At 27.4% G+C, this 17,479-nt stretch overlaps 2 protein-coding genes and 1 long non-coding RNA gene across 3 annotated transcripts; 2 read left to right on the plus strand and 1 right to left on the minus strand.

Moving 5' to 3' along the window:
• Positions 1-1,870: 1,870 nt before the first annotated feature.
• LOC107886965 (uncharacterized) lies at positions 1,871-4,121 on the minus strand. The gene is made up of 2 exons (XR_005919157.1): positions 2,301-4,121; positions 1,871-2,218 (listed from the first exon to the last, which is right to left on the minus strand). It is a non-coding gene; the product is annotated as an uncharacterized lncRNA (long non-coding RNA).
• Positions 4,122-5,608: 1,487 nt separating this feature from the next.
• Positions 5,609-6,244, plus strand: LOC107888135 (phytosulfokines). The gene is made up of 2 exons (XM_016812274.2): positions 5,609-5,776; positions 5,910-6,244. The coding sequence occupies exons 1-2, from the start codon at positions 5,630-5,632 to the stop codon at positions 6,015-6,017; spliced, it is 255 nt and encodes an 84-aa protein (XP_016667763.1). The 5' UTR covers positions 5,609-5,629; the 3' UTR covers positions 6,018-6,244.
• Positions 6,245-12,532: 6,288 nt separating this feature from the next.
• Positions 12,533-13,066, plus strand: LOC107888134 (uncharacterized). Its single transcript, XM_016812273.2, has one exon. The coding sequence runs from the start codon at positions 12,677-12,679 to the stop codon at positions 12,878-12,880; it is 204 nt and encodes a 67-aa protein (XP_016667762.2). The 5' UTR covers positions 12,533-12,676; the 3' UTR covers positions 12,881-13,066.
• The last annotated feature ends 4,413 nt before the right edge of the window (positions 13,067-17,479 follow it).

Consider the following 17,479-nt stretch of genomic DNA (forward strand, 5'->3'; position numbering starts at 1 on the left):
GACTAAGAACACAAAACAAATGAAAATAGATATTGAAAATAGTCAAACCAGACGTACACAACTCATCAATATACATTGAATATGTATAAATATGGATATAATCCGTATTTGAGATTTTGTTAAGTTTTTTATGTCGAACTATGGAGAATTTAAATGGTCTAATTCTCATCCAAAGAAAGGGACACAAAAAAGGTTTTGATCAATATAGATAATTTAAAGGCCGTTAAAGTTCTTCAAGATAGTCAATTGACTAAATTAATTTCAACTTTGATTAGAATGATACATATGATTTTACATATTAGTGAGCAATAAAAAATCAAGTATATTCTAAAAGAAAGAAATCAAATTGCGAATCAATTAGTTAAGATAGCATCGGAGAGGAACTCAACAATACAAGTGCTCGAATGAGCCCAGAAGAGCTAGCAATTGTTGTTAAGATTCGTAAAGTAACAAATTATTCATTTATATTAGATTAATATAGTTTGATTGTGTTTTATTAAAAAAAAACTTGGGAGAATATTATTAGAAGTACATAAAAAAATTAAAGTAATAAAATAGCCCACTGCTTAATTAAAATGACCTTCATTGGTTTGAAATTTGAAAAAAAAATATTATTTGAGAAGGAACTTGACTTTTTTTTTGGTCAAAAAAAGAGGAAGTTGATGATTTTGGAAGGGGTGTCGCTATAGGAAATAGGATTCATGGTTAATTTGGAAATTCATTTTTTTTTAAAATATTTTAATTTTCATTTAATTTTTTTTTATTTTTAGCTTTTAAGTTTGTGGTTTTTATCAAACCACTCTAGAATGGACGGGAAAATTAAATTTTTTTAACTTTGATAATGTAGCTTACACGTGGATTATTATGCGAATGACACATCAATATTTAATATATTTTTAAAATTTTAAAAAGTTCAAGTAAAATATAAAAATTATTTTTAAAATTTAAAAACCATTAAGATTATTAAAAAATTTAAATTCATAATTTTTAATTTTAAAAAATTAATTAAATGATGACTTGTCATTCACATGGCAATCAACGTGTATGCCACATCAGTAAAGTTAACAAACGTTAACTTTTCCATCTATTTTAAGGTAATTTGACAAAAAATTACAAGTTCAAGACTAAAAGAGAAGAAAAATTAAATGGAGAACTAAAATAACTCTTTTTATAAAGTTGGAGGACCAAATAAATTATTATGCCTAGAAAATATTTATCTAGAGTCTGAACCCCTCCATTAGTAAAAAAAAATATAGGAAATTTAAAAACCCAATGGTAATATGTAGGGAGCTTTGAACAATTTTCCTTTTTATTTTTCATCTAACTTAGAACTAGAGGTGAGCAAAATTTGTTTCAATTCGAAAAAATCGAAAAAAAACTTAAATTATGAATTAATCGAATTGAGTTATTCGATTTTTTGAATCAACTCGAATAAGTAATTTGAATTTTGAATTCAAGTCGAGTTTATTTTTATAATTAGAATAATTCAAATAATAGAGTGGTGTAGATACTCCTTTGATCCTTGTCAATTTTGAAAATGAACAAATTGGTCTCTCTCTCAACAAAAATTACAAAAAAAAATATCAAAATAATTTTTGAAATTCAAAATATTTATAAAATATCTAAAATTTATATTTTTTAAAAATATATATATAAAAATTAAAAAAATTAAAGAATATATAAAGAAAGTTAACAATTTAAAATTTTTCTAAAATAATAATTTTGGAATCTAAGTAAGTTAATGGTTTAAGTTTATCATATTAAAATACTTTTTTTCTAATTTTGCTTTGAATTTTTTTTTCAAATATATATGATTTCAAATTTATATGCTTCATCATAAAATTAGTTATTAGTACTTTTCACTCGGATGTTGCTCACATAATTTTACAGATCCCATTATCAGAATTAGATCACGAGGACTTTCAAGTCTGGAAGGGCGAACCGACTGGTGAATACTCAGTTCGTAGTGCCTATAAACTATTACAAAATGCTAATCTGGATCCTAGTAATTATTTATTACAAACCGAAATTAAGAAATTTTTTGGAAAGCTATGGATCCTACAGCTACCATCTAAGATTACAATCATAATCTGGTGCATCTCTTGGAATTACATTCCTACTTTGGGTAATCTCAGATGTAGAAGAATAGTGAAAAATGCCAGTTGCCCTTGTTGTAGCTACAGGGAAGAAGATTGTTATCACATCTTCAGGCAATGTCCTATAAGCACCGAAGTCTGGCAGTTATTAAATCTGTCTTGGATCACAAATATCATGCACCAAAATTTTTGGGAATGGCTTACTGCGATTTTCAAACAAGGAACAAACGAACAGTGAAGATATTTTTGTTATGCCTTACGGTTACTTTCGTACTCAAGGAATCAGCTTTTGCATGAAAGGGTACATTCCACAGGCAAAGACCTCGCACAAAAAATTGAGAACCACATGGCAGAATACGAAGGGATTAGAGCAAAGAAGATTTTATCAAACATGCTACATAATCAAAGAACTGTGGAGGACTTACCGTTTATGAAGATTCAGCTTGATGCTACATTAGATAACAAAGATTTCAGATCGGCGTCAGGACTGATAGTCTGGGGTACGATGAATGAGGATTTGGTCTCGAAATCGATTCTTCATAACAATATTGCATCTCCATTCGCAGCAAATGTATATGCAGGGTTAGAAGCAGTTAAGTTAGGAATTGAAATGGGTTTTCGGGAAATACAAAGATTGGGTGATTCACTAACAGTAATCAAGAAATGTCAGTCAACAACAACCGATTATTCAATTATTTGAGTGATTATCAGAGACATCCAAGTAAGAAATCATGTTTCCAGAAGCTTGAGTTCAAGCATATCCAGAAAATGAAGAATACGAGAGCCAATAATATCGCGAAAGAGGTATTGAAGAGAAGCGAGAGGGCATACTGGAGAATGAGAAGACGATTCATCACAATGTTGGTGCAACATAGCAATGGTCAAGGAATCCAGACTAGGAAGACATAGAGAGGATTTGGTTTTAAAGCAGATAGCAAAGAAATATATTCTTGGGTAATGCTATCGTCAGACGGATGGAACAAATGGGACAGATAAAATGAAACGACGAGAAGGATTAATGGTTTCCAGCCGTTGGAAGATTGACTAAAGGTAGATTAGGTTTCCTTTTTTCAAGGCATATTAATTTTCTGACGATCCATTATTGTTTCTGTTTCTTTTATTATTTCTTTATGTTTTGATAGTTTCCGTTTCAAATTGTGGCAGCCCGATTTGATATTTTTGGCTTGTCTTAGCAGGCCTGAAACCTTTGTTTTTTAGTTTATAAATACCCAGTCAATCATTGATAATAATAAAAAAAAGTGTTACACATTTGGTATACCAAAACTAGAAAAAGAAAATCAAAATTTAAAAAAGAAAACGAAAAGAAAGGGAAAAGTGGTGGCTTCATTAAAGAATCTCAGTAGTTGAAAGGTGGAGAAAGGTGAGGAGAAGTTATGGTTTGAGTTTCACAATGATCGTAACAGTGAAAGTGAAAGGTTGGAGGTTTTTTTTTTCTTTTTCAGGAATTTTTGTTTAAGGTTTCATCATTTTGGAAGAGAATTTTTTAGAATTAGATTAAGAGGTGAAATTCGAAAATTTTTGGGGGTCGAAATAAAATTATGTATTTTTATGGTAAAATGTAATTTTATCATTTTAATAACCTATATTTTTATAATTTTTAAAGGATTAAATCAAAATTTTATCATTTTGAGGGTCATTACTAATTTAAAATTTTATAAATTATAAAAAGATCTAAATGAAGAATTTTCTATTTTAACGAGGTCGAAGCCCCTGCCAGCCTTCCTGTCTACGCCACTGATTTGACTTGAGGATGAGAAAGAGGGAGAAGAGAAGAACGACATGAGGAGGGTTTTGATCGGAGAAGACCACCCAAAGACGACGGTGTAGGCAATTGTCGAACCCAAGTAATTTTGAGGGAGAAGAAAATTGTGAGTTTGTGATGAGAGTTGGGAAAATAATGAATTTTTTATTTTTTTTAAAATTGAAAATATTAAGTTTCTTTTTTTTAATACCATTTTTTATTTTTTAATATTTAGCTTTCAAAGTTTCTTTTTATAATTTCCATTTTTTTGAATTTTTATTAGATCTATTTCTTAGAACAATTTGTAATATGAAGAGTTAAATTTATTAAATTATTTAAAATTAAGAATTGATAGAAAATATTAATGTTGAAGACAAAATGTGTCATTATACCATTTAGAAAAATGCGATGATGTCAACAATTCTGTTAATGATTTAACAGAGAGTGATCAAAATAAAATCGAATGATAACAGTGACTTAAAAAGTTATTTACTTAATTGTATAATTTAGTTAATAAAGAAGGCTTTTTGGAACATGTTTTGGCCAAAATTTCAAGGATGCATGTAATTTAACTAATTAATTTTCGTCATTTTGGTAAAATACAGATGGGACTCTTGCATCATGGTTTGATCTTTAATTGGATTTATACGTGTTATTTTTTAATTATTAAAAAAACCTATTAAAAGTTGTACTTCATTGACTGATACCGTGACCCAGTGTGACAATCACTATTGCTCGAACATGGCCATTTCTACTTCGTCCAATGTCACCCAAGCTTCTATGCCTTCCCATTTCGAATCTAGCAACACTATCATGTTCTTGAAACACGAACCTCTTTGTCATGCAATTCCGAGTCGTGGGCGGGGGAAATCAATGCACATAATTATATTGCTTTTTGGTATTTTATGTTGTTAATTTTTGTTATCTTTGTATATATTACCCGTTGTCAAGCTTTGTCATCAGATACCTCAGAATAGAAATTTTTGAGTATCTTTTTAACCCTTCTTGCATCGCATCTTCTTCCTATATATGCTTAAACTTGACAATTGTATTTGTTCGAGTTTAATCTTCTTCGTTGTATTAGATTAGGTCAAGGCAAAAAATTTCTCAACTCTAATATTGAATATACAAACTCGACAATTATAAATATCGAATCTAAACAAATTCTTCTGTATTAATGTTAAATATTTTATTTATATGTATAATATAAATATATACATTTCACCCTTACTATAGTTAATTACCCACTTGTCCTTCAACTATTTATTTATTTTCATTGGGTTTGAATTTAGAATTATTATGAATCGAGTTAAGATGGGTCCGATTATATATAGAAACAATATAATACATGATAACCTTAACTCTCTCTGAAAAGGAAGTAATCTAGCTGCACCTTCCAGTACAACTATCTTATTATGACTTTACTCCAATCACTAGTCTTGTCTTTGACATCCCCAACCCCATATATATGTCATGTTAGTAATTAATTAATTTTTTTAAATTCTAAAATTTATAGAATATTATTATAATTTTAATAATTAAATAAATTTTATATTTTTTAATTTTAAAAAATAATTATTTGTGTGGCATACACATGTATTGCTATATGGAAATCACATGGAAACCACGTCAATACATTGTTAAAAGATAGGAAAGGTTAAATTTTTTTCCAAACCCAGACGTCATTTTCCAAATTTAATATTTTTATTCATGCAGTGTTTATAAATTGATCACCTCCGCACAGTCCTTCCGCCATATTTTCTTTGCCAAAATGTGTTCCAAATACAAGGCCATCGCCTCCTGCATCATCATCGTCTTCCTCCTCGTCTTCACATTTTCTTCTTGTGCTTCAGCCGCCCGCCCTCAACCTGCAGCTCCATACGCACATCATGCCGCTCCAATCAAAGTTCAATACCTGGTATTTGTAAATACATATAAAAATCTCTCTCCTTTTACTTCCTGCTCATCATCAAGACATCAACAAGTGTTTATATAATTAATTTGTTGAAGGAAGGGAAAGTCTTCTTTTGATTTGATTCTTTGATTTGCAGGTTGAAGAAGATAGCTGCGATGGGATAGAGGAAGAAGAATGCTTGATGAGAAGAACACTTGCAGCTCACCTTGATTACATCTACACCCAGAAGAACACCAACCCCTGATTTTCACTTCCCACCTCCACGCTTTTACTTTACATATACATGAATATGTGTATCATGTTCGATCTTTAGTTTTGGATGTTTTTATTATATATGTACTGAATAAGCTTAGTGTTTGATTCTTCTATTCATGTCGGTCAACCTTTCTGGTTGTGAGCTCTGTAATACGTATGTTCATGTGTCCCCGTTATATTCTCTCTATAATATATATAAATAGCAACATTATCGTAGCACCATTTTACATATATATTTTACATACACAAACAATTATATTAAATATATACATTGAATTAAAATCAAAGTTTAATATATATACTTGAATCATAATCAAAGTTCATGTATTGAATTGCATATTAAAATAAAGTTCATGTGTGGTTTCGATAATTGATGCTATGCTTGCCAGTAAACCAAGTAATATATACATTAAATAAACATTTGATACACTGGTAAGGCTTAATCAATTGTTATTGTGTAGGCTCATTAAGGGATAAATGTTGATCACAAGTTTTAAAACTGCTCTATACTTAGGGCGAGGATCAAACTTCTGACTACTAGTTAAGATAAGAGAAATCTTTACTATCTCACCCAACTCCCGTAGTTGGAATTTGATTATTTTAACAAAATGAGAATAATATATAGTAAATAAAAAAGGTAGACTAGGTGAATGCCTGACTTTTTCCATCTTCGCATTGAATTATCCTTCGGTTGTTTCTTCTCTAGCACCAATGTAATAAACAAGAGCTAAATCCTCAATTTTGGGGTGCATAAAATCCGGTAAAAAAATTAAATAAATGTACTTAATTGCTAAAATACAAAATAAGGTCATCTTTATTCTTTCATCATTGGGTCATTAATTTGCAAGTAAAAACAAGGATTAATTAATAACCAGGCAAACATTAATTTAGTTTAAATTAGCAAACATCATCATTAATTTTATAAATGTATAAAGAAAATTATCTTCGATCACTTCAGTTTTAGATTTCAAGAGCGTATACTCGGATTTTCAGTATCGGTACTCATATTGAGTTTCGATTAAATTTAGAGTCGAGCCAAATCGAACTCTTAAAACGAGGGACAAAGTTTTCCCAAAACTATTTTCTCCTTTTACATTACTCAAACTCAAAACATTACTTAAGAGACATTAGCTGGTATATATCTTTTAAAATGTATAAATATGAAGTATTATTGGAAAAATCTTTGCTATGGTTTAGTCCCGTAGACCCTATATGTGAAGGAATGTACATTGGACTTGGACCATATTGCAATAAAATCTTGTTTCATGGACCAAATTAAACTAATTGTAAATGCAGTTGGTACATTTATAAAGACCCATCTTCTTCAGCCACATAAAGTCACAGAGCTAACAGGCTCTTGCTCTTATCTATTTTAGGGTCGAAAATGAATAATTTGATTGTTATATATATCAACCATCCAATTGAGAGACCATAATTGCTATGGCAACCATAGCCACAAGTGCTTCAAAGTTGATTGTTATTTATCATACTAGTTTTTTTCTGCATCGATTCATCGTATAAATGTATTAATTAAAATAGGTTTAAATACTCATCTAACTTCTAAATTTGTCCCTCTTGATACTTTTTATAACACCGTTAAATTTAGCACATGTGTCAATTAACAATTTGTTGTGTCAATTAATATTAATAGAATTTCATGAAGATGAAGATTGGATTCCAAAATTTGTGTTTGATTTTAATGTATTTCGATTTATAATTTTTTTAAATTTTTTTGTTTAATTTTTTTTAATTTTATAATTTTTAATATAAAAATAATATTTTTGTTTAATTTAATTTTTGTAATTTTTTAAAATTTTAATTCATGTATAAATTATTTATGATTATTTATAATTTTTAGATTTTTTATTTTTTTATGAAAAATCGAATTATCACATCATCAATGACACGTGGCACAGTCTTAGAGTGCCACAAGTGCAAAACTTAATGTTGTTAAAAAAGTACTAAAAACTCTTGACAAAATAAAAATTCAGGTACCAATTTGAAAAAAAAATAATCACAAGTATCAATTTGAGAGAAAGTAACAAATTCAAGGGTTAAATAAGTATTTAAGCCATAATTTTATCTTTTATATATATATTTTGTAAAATATGATAAAGAAATTGACACGTCATATTTCATAGGTCAAATATTTTAAAACTAACGAATGATATTAGCTGGTCAAATATAAATATTGTATATATAAATATGAAAATTTTAATTATGAAAATACTTAAAGTAATAAATAATTCTAATTATATTATTATTTAAAAATTATAAATTATTGGGTGAATTACATTAGTAGTCACTCAATTATTAATAAATTTCTTTTCTTATCACTTAACTATAAAAGTTATAAAATGGTCACTCAACTATTCAATATTATCTATTTTGGTCACCCATCTATCTTGGATTTTTTTGGTGCTCCCATTTTTACATTAGCTAGTTGGTGAACAAAAAAGACAAAATTGAATAAATGAGTGACCGTTTTGTAACTTTTTATAGTTTAGTGATGAAAAAGATATTTACTTAATTGAGTAACCATTTTATAATTTTTTATAGTTAGATGATAAAAAAAATCATAATTGGATGATCTCTATTGTGATATACCCAAAATTATTAGTGTGTAAAATCAAAAGTGATTCAAAACTCTTTGAATGTACATAGGGAAATTTTATCAAAATTTGTGGGCTAATTTGACTTTTTCTAATGCATCATATGGAAATTTTAACAAAATTTCTAACCAACACTCAAAATCTAAATATAATAAAGAGAAAAAGAAAGATTCAATCAATCAATGGAGTTACGGCTTTATATTTGAATCCAACAGTTCATATTGAGATTTTCTTATAAAATTGTGAGAGGCATGCTTCACATTCGCACCAAATAATTGAGGCTTTCTATCTTTCTTTTGAAAAATGAGAAGAAGAAAATTATTATTATATGAATTGTTGTGATTTTGGGGCTTCACACTTTAATGGGAAAAAGGCAGATTGAATTTTAGCTTGATTGATATGAGTATTGTTGTCAATATAGGAGAATGTGAGTTCGAGTGTGCTGTAGTGCATTATCCTTCTATTTATGGGTTAGGGAGGGACTATGGGTAATTCTAAATTTAAGGACTAACATAAAAAAAAAAAGTTCAAGGAATAAGTTAAAGAAAAATTACCAAAATTATAGAATAGATATTACCTTATCCCTATGTTTTGAGTATACATAATTATAGGTTAAATTATACTATTAGTCCTTATATATTAATTTGATCAATTTTAATCACTTTACTATTCGAATCGGTCAATATTATTCCTTTTACTTTTAAATTTTAAATTTTTAGTTCTCAACCAAACAATAGTAGCTAAATTTGTTTAGTTAAATTCAATTATTAGTCTTGTACTATGATTATAGTTGTAAATTTGGTTCATGTTCTCCAATTGGATCATTTTAAGTCTCATTTTTTTTTTAATTTTGAAATTTCAGTTTTGACGCAAATGACAATCGTTCATCCATTAACTGGATTTTTAGTGAATAATATATGAAAATAACAAGTTGACAAAACATTACAAATATTATAATATTTTTGGCACATAACAATTATCATTTAATGAGGAATAAAACTTTAAAATTTTAAAAATACAAGGATTAAGAATAATCAAATTAAAGTATAGAATTAAATCTACAACTTTCGAAAAACAGGGACTAATAACAAAATTTAACCCATAATTATAATCAACATTTGCTAAAGCAATCATCTTGCTTTTCTAAAAACTGTAAAAGTTAAGAGCTAAATTTGCCATTGTACCAAACTATAATATGACTCAAGGCGTTTTTTTAAAATTAAGGTATTTTTTATGTTGTTTTACTATAGATCGAGACTAATTTTTTTAAGATTCATAATTGCTCCTCTTAATAATATCATCTTTAAAATTTGAATCTCAATATTATTTGTATAAAATATATTTTATCATTGTACATAATGGTTGCTATAAATCGCTTGGTTTTTGAGTAATATATGTTAGAATTTTTTTAGTTGCCCAAAGAAAATGAACTTTACGAGACCTTTTCGTAGGATGCAGGGAAGATGGTACAGGGATCATATGGTTTTACTTGAAGATTGTAAAAGTTCTGCTCTGCTTAATCATAATTTATTACCACTGTCATTGGATTTGATTATAATTATATTTGCAACTCGATTGAATAAATTTGTTTAAATTTAAAAATTGTATGTTTGATGTAATGATTGAATTTCGTACACAATGCTTAGAATTGTCTATAGCCCCTCAATTTATAAATAGGAAAATAATGTGTTAAATGTACTCAAACTCACATCCTCTTGCATTGACAACAATACTCATGCCAATCGAACTAAAATTCAATAAGCAATTCATTGTGATTTTTTTATCATCATAACTATTACTAAAAAGTAGATATATTCATAAGTGAAAGTCATAAGTGCCAAGTCGTAACATTCACATATGATAATTTTTTACGTTTGATACATTGCATTGGCTATGATATCTTTTAAGCATGACCTTAAAATGTTGGGAATCCAGTCATAGTTAATGAGATTTTGATAGTGTTGGCAAAGGTTGAGGCCCCTAAGATATTGATGTCTCGAATTTGACCCCCACCCAATATAAAATCATGTGTAAAATGTCTCCAGATTTTTCCTAACTCAAATCTCACTATATTTGGACCTCACCAAAGCTATTATGGTTTGTCTTGGAAATTGTGTTTTGTAATTGAGATAAACTACATTCAAGGTCATTAAACCATTAGTAGGTTAATTTTTTATTAATAAATTTCAAAAAGTTACAAAATTGTTACTGAACTATTCGGAAGATTTCATTTAAGTTCTTGATTGTTAAAATTGTTGTACCATAACATTTCCTATTCACAATGTCTACACTAATCAAAAGTTCTCATTCCCCTTCTCTTCTACAATTCAATTTTTTTTACGAATAAACTTTGAACATCATAAATTAGTTAATCAAAATCTAAGTAGCTTTCTTCTTCAATCTCCGACACTAATCGTCATATCAAATTGGATTTACAATATGTTCTGTTACTCGTCAAAGGACACTAATCCATCGTACCGGTCATCAAATCGTCACTTAAAGCTCACTATTTAAACTTTAAAAAAAAACTTACCACCCCAATATTTCCAAAAAAATTCAAATAATTTAATAATTATTTTATAAATTTTTAATATTAAATGATAATAATTTACGTTTGTAACTTACTTGAAAACCAAAATGGTTAAAGAATTGATGGAAGAATTCAATTTCAAATAATTTTTCCATCAATAATCTAAAGTTAGCCTCCCTCTCACTCACCATAATAATTGTCATTTATTTGTTCAAAAAAAAGAGACTTAAATAGTCCCCAACTACCCTAATATAGCCCAGCCAGCCATGGAAAATGTGCTTTAATAATCCATTCACCTACTACAAACAGAGCCTTTGAAATTACTTGATTTTTGCTATTTTTAAACCATCAATTCCGAACCCAAATCTTAAAAGGATTTAAGGTCAAAGTCTAAGATTCAAGATTCAAGATTCAAGATTCAAAGTCTTATGTTTGAAATTAGGGTTTAGAATTTAAAATTCGAGGTTTAGAGTATTACTAAAATTATATATTAATAATATAAAAAAATTATCAAAATGTCATTAAATAATTAAAAAAAACCATAAATAATATGGCAAGAAAGGTTCATAAAATAATTTTTTATCTTATCTTCATATATTAATTTTTAATGAAAAATATTTTATTATTATATATTAGTTACGATTTTTATCACCTATATTATGCGTGCACATTATTTAATTAAACCGTCGCTGCATGTGCACGATTACGTTAATTTTTTAATTAAAAAGAATAATAAAAACCAGTACATTCGTCGTCTCATAAGGTTGGATTTGATGAAGATAACAGAGTCCCACTCAAGCAATACAATCATTTTTCTTTTATTTAACAATTAAAGTAGGGTTTAATTCACAAGACATCCTCAAACTATAGTTCCATTTTTAAATCGATCCCCAAATCTCAAAATATTCTAATTGAGTTATCAAAATGTCAAAATCATTTCAATTAGATCCTTCCTTCAATCTACCCATTACCTTAGATGTTAAATATATAAATATATAATGTATGGATTGCTTCAATTCGAGATGTTAAAAAAAATCTTATTAACACGACATATCCAAACTATCTATATAATAAGTATGCATGTGTTTATAAAATGCTCTATATCAAACCAAGCAATCACTTAACACCTAAATTGCCTACTAAACTAATGGAAGTTTGAGTACTCCAATAATTAATAGTATTTTGAAATTCAGGGGCCAACATAAAATTTGGTTATAGTTCGGAGGGTATTCGGTCGAAATTAACCCAAAAAGAAAAAAGTTCAGAAACACACTAATGATGGCAATACAGTAAATATATTCAAACACAAAGCCTGTTTAGTAACAGCAATCCCCATAAAAACCGCGTCAAAGCTCCACAAATAATCAAAAGCTTCTGAATCCAAAAAAAAAAAAAGCTTATTGAAACGAAACTTAGAAGGCAAAGAAGAACAAGTAAGAAGCAAGAAAATCAAGTTCCCTTTTTCGCCTCGCCATTGATTTTTTTTTCCGGTTCAGTGGTACAACAATGGCGAACCAGTTGGAGAGCTTAGTGGGAACGATAAAATCAAAAGTAAGAGCCCTGAAGAAGAAATCAAAGAACAATAAACCGTATATAAAGATGGATAAAAGCTCCAGCGTTAAAGTAGAGATCCGTAGCAGGAAAGCAAGAAAACTTATCGATAAGACTCTCAAAGCCGCCGATCGACCTGGAAAACGTACCATTTCGTGACCTTTTTTTTTGTTTTTTTTTTCATTTTATTCTCTCCCTTTTTTTTTCAATGGAATATACAAGTCTCTTTCTGCATTTTTTTCCTTCGTTTTTTAGATTTCGTATATTTTGATCTTTTATTTGAAATGCTAGCCAACAGATTGTGTTTTTTTTTTACGTTACATGAACCGTTTTCTATGGTTTTTATTTTAGATCCGATGAAGTATGAGCTTTGATATGAGAGCATGAATATAACATGCAATACGTGCAGGATTATGATAATTATAATTAATATAAAATTTTTAAACATTTATGATATAAATATGATTATAATGTTGCAATTGGAAATTTTAATTAATACATTACACTCAATGGTGGCAGAAAATTTTTTTTAGGCCAGAATTAAATTATATATTTTTTATGATATTAAAAATATAATTTTATTATTTTAATATTCTATATTTTTATAGGATTAAATTAATTTTTATTATTTTTAGAGGTTAAAATATAATTTTATTATTATTAATTTAAAAATTATAAACGATAAGGTTGCAACAGTTAGAGTTTTTATTTTAAAATTTTTGCATTTGAAAATTTCTCTTCCGATTTTATTTCATTCATGGTTATCAAAAAGATAAATAGAATAAACTTTTTTTAAAAAAATATTTTGATTGAAAATCATATAAGATTTTTAAAAATTGTTAAAAATGCCATAGATATTTCTGCTTTTTCTAAATTTAAATTTAAATTTTTATATTTTTATTTATAGAAATTTAGTTTTTTTATTTTTAAAATTTCAAAAATCAGATCTAATTAACACTATTAAAATTATTTCGTTATCAAATGCATTTTTTTTATTTCAAAATGTGACACTAACTAATTTAATTTTTTTTTTGACAAAGTCAACAATTGGGTCATGATTTTGGAATCTTAAACATAAAGCGACTAAATTCTAAATTTATGAAGAGTATAAGGACGTATGATATTTAATCCCGGATTAAACAACTTTCTGGGGCTTGAACTTAGCAATTATTTTCACATTGCGGCTTGAACTTTTTTTTAGGGGTCCAAGTAATTTGGCCATGAACTTGACAATTATTCTCACATTAAGGCTTGAATTAGATAATTGTTATCATATTTTGGCTTGAATTTTTTTTATTCAATTGTTCTAATATTAAGGTCTGAACTTAGCAAATGTTCCCACACTGGGGGAAAGCTTGCACAAAAAAAGTTTAATATCCAATGTGGGAACAATTGCCAAATTTTAGTCTAACTTGGATAAAAAAAAATTTAAACTCTAAAGTGAGAATAATTACTAATTTCAAGCCCCAAAAGTTATTTAACCCTTTAATCTAAAGAAAAGGAAGAAAGCAAAATAGTAAATGTAATAGTGATACTTGTTGACATTTTAGTTGGGGATATGTGTTTGACTTTGGTAATGAATCAGAACCGTAGATCAGAGATGGAGTAGATAGCAAATAGTCCAAGATCTTATTAGCTCAGTGGTCCATGTGGTTGAATGACAGTAGCTGATATTATGGTTCCAATTTTCAGGGTTTGGTTTTGTCAATGAGATTTATTTATCGTTGACTTGGGAAACTGGACCGGTCTTCTGTGCATATTATTATTGCACCCAACTTTTCTAATTAATGCTTATATCCATGAATTAACGGTTTCATTAATGTTTATTAATTTAGTTAATGTTATTGGTGTAACACTTGTCATTTTAAATTTAATTGAAAAATAATCGAATTAATTGGAGTTAATTTATTGGGTTAATTATTTTCATAAAAAAATATAGTTGGGGTTTTGTAATAAAATTACGATAACGTTAGATTACGGGTGGAATGCGATATTATCTTATTTGACTCATTTGATTGGAATGTAGACATGTTTATAGATTGGGTTACCCTCGAGCCCTCCCAAAATTTGAGAAGGTTTGAGTAAAAATATTAGGCCTGTTTAAAATATGGGTCAGGCTTGGATTTAAATGTTTAAGGCCCGCCCGGCCCGGCCTATTTTAAAGTTTATAATACTTTATTTTATGTTATTTTTATATATTATGTAATTTAAAACACATTAAAAAAATAAACATATATTAAATATATAATACTATTCTACTATAAATATTAAAATAATGTTAAGATGACTATATAAAAACTTTCAATAAATAAAAATATTAAAATATAAAATATTAAAATAATATAATATAAATTTAAAAAAATAAAAAATTAAAATGGGAGGGTCTAAAATGGGCTTGAGTTATTTTTTTTTGTAAATATGGGAGGGTTTAGATAAAATTTTAGGCTCATATTTCGGGTCAAGTAGTGCTTGGGTAAGTATAAAGTATGTTAATATCATGCTTAGGTCCAACTCAAACTGACCTGGCTTATGAACACCTCTATTGGAATGTAAGATTTAGGTGTTTGGTTGACAAAATGTAATATTACCTTAGAAACACATTTTAATCTCCATAAAATTATAATAATTTTTTACAATTCTTCCTTGTATTACAATTTATATATTAGTAAGTGAATATATTGCGTTGAAATGAATGTATAAATTATAATTATAATAATTCGTAAAACTGATTGTAACCCTACTATAATTTATATATTATTAAATTATTAAATAAAATATAATGAATATAATTGTAATGTACGATATCTACTAATTCACTATTAAGAAAAAATACTTTTTTTTAATTAGTCTTAAACTTTATTTTAAAAAACCTAAATTAATTAAATTAATAAAAAATATAAATTGGTCCGAAATTTAAATTACGCCTATGGGCTGTAATGAGATTACACCCTATACTATTCGAAATGACAGTAATATAAGATTACATGATGATTGAAATGTTAAAATCTAAATATCGTAATCTCATTCCAAAATTTAATATTATAAACCATTATGTTACATTCGACAAATCAAACCCTCCTCGGAGTAATAGTAAATGTCGAAACCATTTTTTGAAAAAACGGGTATCGACTTTGTTTTTGAAACTGAAAATTAAAACGGGAGTCGCCATCGATCTTTATTAGGTGTTATCGGATCACCTCTACTTTAATAAAATATTTTAGTTTATTAAAAAACGGTGTTTTTGGTCTACGAAACTCGAGAGAATGGGTTCGGGAGTCAGTTACGTGCGAGGAAGGATTAGCACCTTGTCACGCCCAAAATTGGTACCAAATTGATTAGTTAGTGTCTTAATGTCGAATAGTTGAAAACCGGGAACGAATTTAAAATACTATCTCTTTTATTAATGTCAATTTTAAAAATGCTTGAATTAGACCAAAATGATTGCTAAAGATTTCCTCGTCTCGAGATATCGGGGTATCACATCCCGTAAGTTAGGACACGATACCTTGAACTCCCGTGCGTAAGTTTTTAATTGAAAATTCATGTGTTTTGGAACTTAAAAGGATATTTTGGCCATTTAGGTTTAACGAGAAAACAGAAACCCCGTAAGTTAGGGCATGATTTTTCGAATTTCCTATATCACGAAATATTGCCTTATTTGAAAAGCTTTCAAGTAAGCGATTATAAAACCGGCTCAAAGAATGTGTTTGTTTAGTTTATTTAGGGTAAAAGATAATCAATATCAAGCAAAAGTGGGCATTTGAATCATGATGCAATAGCGAGACATAAAAACATAACTTACATGCATGAATGCAACATTATACAAATGGATGATAAGAGTAATAATATAGCCATACAATTTGAAATACACAATAATAATCCTATTTCGGAAAACAAACATTTTAATCAAACATTAATGAAAACTAAAGAATATAATTAATGAACAATAGCTCAAATTAAAGTAAATAAAACAAAACAAACTTTCAAATGAAAATGAATAAAGTTAAAATAAATAATGTGAAAGAAGGGAAGTTTGAAATCACCAAGATATAAAAATGATTTAAAAATAAATTAATTGTACACAAAATTTAAAATAAGCATTATGTATGACAATTTGAAATAAATCGAAAAATAGAAATAAATAATATGCAAAATAATATATATACATTTATATATAAATAAAGTTTAAAAAAATGAGTATTATGTAAGAAGGAAATTTAAGATAAGTAATATACAAAACTATTTTAAGTAAAAAAAAACATATATATAAAATGAAAAACTTAATATGAATAATGTATACTGCAAATATTAATATATGAAGATGTTTAAAATAATATGAAATATACAATTTAAAATGGGGTCCTTAAAAGGAACCAATCAAATACCTAAATATATCTAAGAAAATGTATGTTTGTACATAAATAGACTTTCAAGAAAATAATATGAAATCAATAATATATGCTTAGAATAAAAATGATTTAATATAAATTATGTATATGTATATATAACAGTATTAAATTAAACATCATATAATCTTTGAAACATAAAAAGGGAAATTTTTTATGATATATAAATTGTAAAATAAAACAATAAGAAATATGTAAATGAAAGTATAAACTAACGAACTATAACAATGCAAAATCAATAAACTAATTCAAGACAATAAGTTAAAATAATATCTTTTTTACAAATGAACAATATATAAATCCTAATACAAAAACATAAACTAAATAAAACAAAATTGAAGGGATAACTTAT

Source organism: Gossypium hirsutum, chromosome A03 (genome assembly GCF_007990345.1).
Source record: "Gossypium hirsutum isolate 1008001.06 chromosome A03, Gossypium_hirsutum_v2.1, whole genome shotgun sequence".
In the NCBI taxonomy this organism is placed as follows: Eukaryota; Viridiplantae; Streptophyta; class Magnoliopsida; order Malvales; family Malvaceae; genus Gossypium; species Gossypium hirsutum.

Bases quoted from the DNA above. Each gene is read 5' to 3' on its own strand.
- LOC107888135 (XM_016812274.2), top strand. From the start codon at position 5,630: ATGTGTTCCAAATACAAGGCCATCGCCTCCTGCATCATCATCGTCTTC. The intron at 5,777-5,909 runs GTATTTGTAAAT...TTTGATTTGCAG, and splicing joins CAATCAAAGTTCAATACCTG to GTTGAAGAAGATAGCTGCGA.
- LOC107888134 (XM_016812273.2), top strand. From the start codon at position 12,677: ATGGCGAACCAGTTGGAGAGCTTAGTGGGAACGATAAAATCAAAAGTA.